Source organism: Pseudomyrmex gracilis, unplaced genomic scaffold (genome assembly GCF_002006095.1).
Source record: "Pseudomyrmex gracilis isolate BER0280 unplaced genomic scaffold, ASM200609v1 scaffold_907, whole genome shotgun sequence".
Lineage (NCBI taxonomy): Eukaryota > Metazoa > Arthropoda > Insecta > Hymenoptera > Formicidae > Pseudomyrmex > Pseudomyrmex gracilis.
Genome location: NW_018021491.1, coordinates 15,754 through 24,703, shown reverse-complemented (window position 1 = coordinate 24,703; position 8,950 = coordinate 15,754). Strand labels below are relative to the sequence as shown.

The 8,950-nt window shown below is 42.7% G+C and overlaps 1 protein-coding gene across 1 annotated transcript; it reads right to left on the bottom strand.

Moving 5' to 3' along the window:
• Positions 1-3,732: 3,732 nt before the first annotated feature.
• LOC109861657 (matrix metalloproteinase-24-like) lies at positions 3,733-5,927 on the bottom strand. Its single transcript, XM_020441389.1, has 2 exons — positions 5,166-5,927; positions 3,733-4,572 (listed from the first exon to the last, which is right to left on the bottom strand). The coding sequence occupies exons 1-2, from the start codon at positions 5,925-5,927 to the stop codon at positions 3,733-3,735; spliced, it is 1,602 nt and encodes a 533-aa protein (XP_020296978.1).
• Between the last annotated feature and the right edge of the window lie 3,023 nt (positions 5,928-8,950).

The following is an 8,950-nucleotide window of genomic DNA, read 5'->3' as shown; positions in this document are numbered from 1 at the left end:
GTGTGTGTGTGTGTGTGTGTACTGAAAAAGGTAAAACACATCTGATTATCGATTATAGTAGAAGTGACGTTGTTCATGCTGTCGACAAAGGATGGGAGTCGGTTAAAGAGGCGTAGCTGTAAACACCGGTAGCCTCAATTCATTTTCTAAGAGAGTCCTGTCTGCTGTTATGTATCCTGTCATACACCCTTGGCACTGTATTGCAGATCGGATTTTGATGATGATAACGGCGCAAACCGTGCATCGTTGCTGGTTGTAGACTGATTTTTTATGTATTAGATTATGAGGCGGGAGTACTACATATTCTTCTTGTTTCTCAGCTGGCATGTTTACATAACATGCGTGGCAGATTTTATAATTGTCACTTTCTCTTTGGTACATGGGTTCGACTCTGAGAGTGACGCAGCGAAGCAGCCGGAGGAAGTCAGATAACGTTTCGCATTCGGTCTGCATTTGCGACTCCTGATGTCTCAACATTTTCGCCATACTGCAATCGATGATCAATGTTTTATTTTAAACATGATTCCTTCTAACTTAATTACTACCTGTTTTAGAATTATTTATTAACGTAACTTTTAATATATTGTGACATGGTAATCGCGTCGCTTCTCCCTTGCCACAAAAGCTCGAATGATCGCGGGAGTCCGGGGGTGCGAACCGTCTGGGAAGCGCCAGGATCCTCCAGGGCTTGCTTGCGTGCGCTAAATTTAGTCGCTTATTGTGTTATTTTTTTTGTATGCTCTTGGCGCCTCACCACACTGAGAACACACTACTGGAGGAGGTATCAGGAGCCGTCGATTGTTGAATAAAGGCGAGAGAAAGCGAGAGAGAAGGGCCTGCGTGGAGTCGCAGCTAGGCACTCGCACGACGGCCAGAGGGGTGAGTCTCAAAGAACAAGCGGCGCGGGAGAGGACAGCGACGAAGACAGCGAACATCGGCGCTGGGTAGCCGAGAAAGAAAGGCGAACACCCGACGATGGAGACAGCTTTGACCTTCCTTTCGCAACGGAAAAGCCTGCTGCAAACCTTCGCTGCTAACCTGCAGCTGCCATCCTGTTGCGCTACCGCATGCTGCATCTTTGTTGAATCTGCGGAATCCAACGCTTGGAAATCTCTGCTGCTTGCATTTTCGCTAGTGAGGTCCCGGTAATCTATTTGAATTTCGCGGCCGCGGGTCAGTAGTTAAGATATAGGGGTTCTGATGAGGGGGCACCGCGAGGGGGTGAGGGGGAGGGGAGGGGATAACCGCGCGAAGGAAAGGGGAGGGGGAAGGAGCGGTCAATGGAAGCATATTTGTAATAATGAGAGCAAGATCTGAGAAGTTGGGCGTTGCGGATGAGATAACGTAGGAGTGTGGGTGGTGTCGGCGGAGCGTTGTTATCGGCTCTATCAGAATTAGCCAATTATCGGCGAGCCGTAAAAATGGAGCTTGCAATATTCGACGTGTGTTCTATTTATTTCAGATATTGGTGACGTCATTGGTTGTAACGTGTTCGAACTTGTTCGTGCGTGTTCAAGGTCGTTTAGTCGATGACGTCATCACAAAAATAATAGTATCTCTCAATTATTATTGTAAATTGCACAGTAAAATAAATAAATTCTGAGAAAAACCGCAAGAACGACGATGACGCCATCGCTAAAAATAGAACTCGAGCAGGTTTGAACGTGTTCAAGGTCATTCGGATGATGACGTCATCGCTAAAATTTAAATTGCACAGTAAAACAAATAATTCCGAGAAAAACCGCAAATTTCCCGGAAGCGGTTCTCGTTTAAAAATAGCGCGCGGTTTGTAATTGCGCAGCAAATAAATAAAAAAATTCCGAGAAAAACCGCAATTTCCCGGAAATGTGCTTTTTCTTATCGTCCGAAACGATCAGGCACTTCCGGTTTGATGACGCACTTCTTGCGATAACGTCCGCATGAAAAACCGTTACGTACCGGGATGTGGTTTTTTTAAAATCGCAATTTCAAAACCTAAAGATTTTGAGGAAAGATAAGGAGCGAAATAAAAAGTGAACAAGTAACAACCTAGATATGTGTTTATGTCTCGAGGACTAGTGGTTCAAAAAGGATGTAATGGAACGCATATTGTTAGGAATGTGAAATAAAAAAACACCGTGTTATTGAAGAACATAGCAATTGTTTATTTTTTTTGTAAAACATAATGTTACATAATGAAAGTTAAACAATAATAATGTGTATTAAAGGGCAACACCGTAACATACAGCCAACAGTTCGCAATCGACAATGTCGTGGACGTCGAAGTAACCGCTCTGTGCGACAGCAGTTGCGAAGCTCGCGGGATCTGGTGTTTCAAACAGGATCGTGAAATACCGCGACAATCTGTCTCGCACGCGAATAACAACGTCGTTCAAGTAGGCGACGATGCAAGCAACGCAATGTTTTAAGTTGAACAAGTTGCACATCGATTGGTGGGACAGTAATATGCGATTGGTTTTTGTAGTCAGACGTATGATCTTCGCGTTGTTTATCAAGCTGAACGATACCGCTAGATTGTCGACAAGAATCGACGGCTGCGCGTCGCTCTGCCCCGACAAATACAACGTGGTGACTCGTTCGTTGTCCAACAACGTCTTCCACATTTCTGGCGACAAAAGCACCTCGTTTTCATTGTTGTCGTCTAGAGCTATATCAACGGTTGGTGATTGTTGTAAATTTTCTTCCTTTGTTCTCGTTGCGTGGATTGAATAAAAGGGTTTAGTCCAATTTTAATCGTCGTAGAAAAGTTTATTACTGTTAAATTGCATCAATCTTTGACAGATTTTGTATAGTTAAACTGGCGTGCTTTATGCTAATTTGTTGTAGTAAGATTTTCTTAAATCTTTGAGGTATTGTACAAAATACCGAAAAGCTAGCGCCTGTTAAACAAACAATACTAAATTAACTTATACATAAGAAACACGTAGTAATCGACTACAAAATAAGGCAATCTTTGCAGTCGTCTTTGGTTACATATTAAAACTAAATATTTATTTACCTTACGTGCTTTCGCTTCCACTTACATTGATTTTAATTAAAATACTTCTCCACGATTCATTAAAGTAATTATAGATTACATTCTTTTCTTTTATCAAAGACACACATTGCTTCTGCATGCATTCTCTTTGTTCTAGATATTGCCAATACAACAGAAATAAAAACTACTCACGCGCATGACGGAAATAACGCCATTTGCGTGCTTTACTTGAATTTAATTCCAACAGTGATGCATCCTTGGATGAGATACCGGTGCCGAGTTCGAAATATTTGTATCCCGTCTTGGTTAATATGTACTTGCGGCTCAGTATTCGCGTAGGTTGTGTCGGTGCGTCTGATATATTTGGTGTGAGCTGGATGCCATTGCATTGTCTGTGAATAAGAAAACTACAAAACATGAATTTATCGTAAATAGAAAAATAATAAAAATAGAAGCAGCAAAAAAGAAAGCAAAACAAAAATATTTACCCTTGATCGAACTTCTTTCTCTTCACACCGTTGCGTTGGGGCTCGCGTTGAAGATCGATGGAAAGTTGTTGTTGCTTCATCGGAACCATCGAGTGAAACATCGTCGAGCTGTTCTTTGCGAAGAGGAGAAAGATCGACAACCCGTAGCACACAGGACGATCACAACGAGACTGACTGACTGTATGGTTGCCATGCAACGGTTTATATATCCCTCACATAAAATAATAAAGCGATTTCCCCTACCTTCAACGCGCACACATACTATATCTACTCTGAATAAAGAGCGTGTTCATACTTTTCGAGTTGAAAAACTAGGGACTTTAAGTTGTATAAGATGTTTATATCCGGACAATGTATATCAATTAATCGCATAGTAAAAGGTCCCGCAGAGTGCATGAAACTGGTGAATTCGCTGAACGCGAGATATCTCTCGGAGTACACAAAGCCATCTGCATTACGGAAGGCCAACGACATACTTGGCGGAACTCCCGGAAACGTTAGTTTCAATTTGTTGTATTCCTTAATCCTCACGTTACAATTATCTACAACGGCCACAGAGTCGTTGTTGAATATGAGGTAGGTGTGTCCCATAGAAGATTGAAACGCAGTGTTAATGGCGGCATCGCTAGGCAATCCAATCTCAGAGAAACTGCGCGGCCAACCGTCTTGCAATTGTAAACTGGGATAAAAAATCAAGTACACATAACCATCGGCAAAGAGCACAAGCTCGCCGGATGATTGTTGATAAGCCGCATCCAGCTTTGTAAAATTGGATGGGAGAAAGCGCAAGTATTCTTTCAACAGATGTGGATAAATATGCGGGCCCCAGTTCGAAGAGGCTATATACACATATTTATCATACGCAATGATTGTAATAGTTTTCATCAAAAGTATTACATCGGGATTGCGCACTTCGCACACATGCCTAGGTGGTAGTGGCTTGGGTTTACACAGCAACGGCGGCTGCGGCGTCGTTGTTGTCGTCGTAGTCGGTGCGACCGTCGGAGGGACAAATGTAGAGACCGGCAGTAGTGCAGGTGCATTCGGGTTAGGTCCATAATGGTTGTGCACAGCCAGAACATCATCTAGGCTGAGCGTAACAGGCCACTGTTTAACAGGTGTAAGATTCCCGAATTAATGTTTTAAACAATAAAACAGAGATGGCACAATACCAATGTTATTTGTTGTTTGCTCCACTAGTGAAGATGATGATCGAAAGATCCACACAATTGCGGCTGGATTTGAGATAGAGTCCTTATACCCGACCGTGACGATCACGTGCACAACCGACTGCTTTACCAGTACGCGATCACGTGCACAGCCGACTCTTTTATAATACCACTCCGGATTAAGATTAAACGTTGTGAATATTAATCAATGATACACTTAGTTAATACTGTAAGGATTATATATATATTAGATTAATTGAAAATACAGCACTATTACAAAAGAAAGATATAAATCGACTTGTGTGGTAACGACGCGACTCTCAGGTAATACGTCCGTCTTGTAAACCGATCCTGAGGAGAGTGCTTTCGCATAGATTCGCCGGAACAACCGGCGCGCACCGCACGCATGATTTACCCTGATTGGCTAAAATTCGGCTACACGCCAGAGCGCGCGGCTAATAGTTCATGTCACCCGACAAGTGGTGCCCTCGCGCTGCCGATTTCTTACACAGGCACGAACGCGTACATTACCGAATTGTCGTGTGGACTGTGCTCTATTCCTATAGCATGTCCGATCTCATGAGTCAGTGTGTGCAACAGATGATCTTTATTCCACGGATTTTCAGTGAGCTGCACGTGCCACTGTTTTTCATTGTCGATATGTATCTCAGAGACATGGTTGAGATCTCCGTTGGGATAATACGCGTGAGCGAGTACTCCACCTCGACCATCAAAGTCAAACAGGCACATAGTATCCGAGTAATGCTTGTCCCACATAGTGTGCCGTCCACCTTTATATGAAATCACTATATTAGGATTGTGCACGCTGCGTGTAAAAGTCAGCGATGAATTCGCTGCCCACAGAGCGAACGCAGCCTCCGCTATTTGTAGATTTGCTCTAGAAGCGAACAAAAAGTTCCATGTGAGATGAGTAGTCGGCCATTTGTGTATGTACTCCTTGTTCGAGTAACGCGTCTGGATGTCTCGAACTCCACAACGCGGTCTGTTCATTGTGCGCATCGTTTCCATGTTTAATTCACCATTTATAGGTAGATTGTAGAATTCTTGAAAAAGCGAGACAGTGTGATTCAACGCGCCCTCGGAAATCAATGAGTTTTCGACATTGTCCTCTAGGTAACCGTACTTGCGTAGGAACGCGATAGCGGTCTCTCTTCCATCGACAACGCTCCTCTTTGTCGTATTTGTCATCGATCTCGTCAACGCGATCGACGTCGACGTCGTGAACGCGACGAGGAGCGCGAGAAACGCCAACGGCAATGCGAGCGACGTCATCGTCTTCGCGCGCGAATTGATACTAAATAACAGTCGATTGTCGCGCGGGTGGCAATCGAAGAAGGGAGGGCGCAACAATCGCAATAATTTACAGAACAAATAACACCAATGTAGTTGCAAATAAAAAAGCTGTTGCACGCATGGTAATATATATTTAGTACAAGGAAAACCGCAACGCGCGCCAGACGGCTGCAGCGGAAGCGTCAAAACTCTGGAAGTCTTGAGACGTTTTATATAGAGTTGCATACGGAAGTTGCGGCTGATCTCGCAAATCCAAGACGCACGTTAAGAATAACGCATAGACATAATCAAAATGCTGCGGATACTGCGGAGACGCTCTACTGTTCTCAGTACTGTTTCTAAGAGAAATAGTTCTGATTAGAACGTCCTGTAGGATGTTTAAGCATCCACAAAAATGTGTTCAACCGCATATTGTTAATGAAATTAATATTTTGTGGAAAAAACTGGTGCACATGCTAGGGATAAGCATCCGCTGCAACAAACTATAAAAGGATGATGCATGCAGAGCACATATGTAGAAAGTTAAAATCATAACAATGGATAGACTGGACGAGTGCATTGACGCAGCGGACCGTATTGTAGCTGTTGCCGAAGCTCTGATCTGTAAGACCAAACAGTTGGCGAATCAAATTAAAGAAGTGCAGAAGATCAACCAAACAAATATGGAATTTGGGAGAGGGTTCTTCTTTACGATTACACCAAATCCTATGGAAGAGACGATCCTGCTACAACAATTGTAAGTGTCACAAGAAAAAACTAAATAAATAAAATAAAGGAAATAAAAAATGAATAAAATTAAAATATATTAAATAAAATTCACTAAATTGAATAAATTAAATACATGAAATAAATTGAATATATTAAATAACAAGAAGTATATACAATTTAGTTATATATTATGTGTGTTATGTTTTTTATAGATTTAACATACACCACCAAATACATATATGTAGCGAAGATGTTGCAACGATGACTTATAACTCTGAGGCCATCGTTCAGGATGGAAAATATATACAACAACGGATCACGGAGGATGACGATGCAATTGAATAAAGAAATTAAAATAAATATGTACAAACTCAAAATATATACTGGATAGACATTAATGTAAAAAAACAATAAAATGTGAATAAAAACAAAACAAAAGAGAGAGACACGTCAGAGCATATTGTGTGTTTATAGTTCCCTAAACATAAAAAATTATAGATCATAAGAAGAAATAATTGTATACAAATGAACAAACCACACACTAGATTTTATATGTAAAAACATTTCTTTATTCATACGCATATAGTGACATACAAATGGGAAATATGTTACGATTATTATAATAGAATGAATATATAGAGTAATGTATAGTATATTTAGTTAATAAATAATACAAAGCTACAGGTCGCTCAACGTATCGTTCCGTGTTGACCACCACGCGTATAGTTTACACACGTTTTCCATAGCGCAATTTCTTGAGTGGTTTCCGCAGTTGAAAACTCGCGAATCGTCGAGATTTCGCAGACTTTCGATGTCCTCATAGTCGATGTCGATGGTTTCGATGATGATGTCACAATCGTTGAGGACGTCGCCAACGATCTTTGTCAATCACTGCTTCTTCTCGACACCTTTTACATACACTAGTGTAGACCCGTTGTTTGGTACGCATGACAGAGCGTTTCGAAGCATCGGCTTCAAGCGTTGATATTCCACCGTTCCATCGGTCCAGTGCAGGCTGTGATGGTTGACCGTGAGCCAGCACGCTCGCGTCTGCTCGGCTTTTGTCAACAGGTTCCACGACATAGGTTCTCGAAACACATGGTGAATCAGCTCGCGTCCGTTCCGAAGTATCGCCGCTTCCTTAGTTATAAAGTTGTTATCTCCAATCATAAAACCTTGGAGATCCACAAATATTGGTATGCCCACCGAGGAACGCAGCATGGTGGACATCGTTGTCGTCGACGTTGACAAAGCGTGCGACATCGTTGACCGTACGAACGCGACTGACGACTGCTCTAAACGATACGTCGCACGACGCTGGTCAGCGGGTTGTACTCGACGATACGATTGTGTATGATCAAACAGTACGCGGTTGTATCGGTGGGTACATTTTCTTTGCAGTTGAATTCAATGCGAACGTCAACGGTGGCGCTCTTGACCGTTTCGTTTTGGCGTGAACAGTCGATGACCACGAGCAGTAGATGAACTTGTCCAACGTTAGGGCGATGTCCCATTGAGCGGAAATCTATAGCGGAACGGAATGTGCGGAACCAGCTCGACCAATCGTAATCAAAGAAAAAGCGAAGGAAAGAAAACGGAATAGCTATGATTGGTCGAGCTGGTTCCGCACATTCCGTTCCGCTATAGATTTCCGCTCAATGGGACGTCGCCCTTAGAAGCGCCTCGTCCTCGTCGCATCCGTATTACGATCGTCTGAATTTGATGTACATGTCGTACAAAATGGCGTATCGTTCCTTACTAAAATCTAGATTCAAATCGTCGAAGGGATAGAAATCTGAATTCAGGAACAACTTTACATTGGATAAGTTACAATGATCAAATCGCGAGCAATCTCGGCTGACAACATTCTTTCGGCCGGTCTGCAACGCAAAAATGATGTAACGCGGTTTTTCCAACTGTGTAACCGCTTTTACAGCCCACGAATGAGACGTCGTGCTCTGTAACAGCGGATACTCGTACAGATCCCACGAGCGAAAACCCATGGTCAAATATTGACCGCTTTCCAAAGTGCGCAACAGCTTCAATTTGTTCACATCGTTTAACACAACGTGTGGCATTCGCCACTGCACCTTGTGCAATTCCACCGTTGATCCGCTGTTAGCCGAAGCAAAGACGCTATTGTTGTCGTTGCGCGATCGTATCAGAATAAGTTCGTGTCTCGCGTTGATCACAACGCGTTTATAGTCCTCGCAGAATCCCAGCAATGTGCGGAAAGGTACGCAAAAATTGAATTCACCAGCACCTTTATTGGCGGATAAGTTCCATCCGGCATG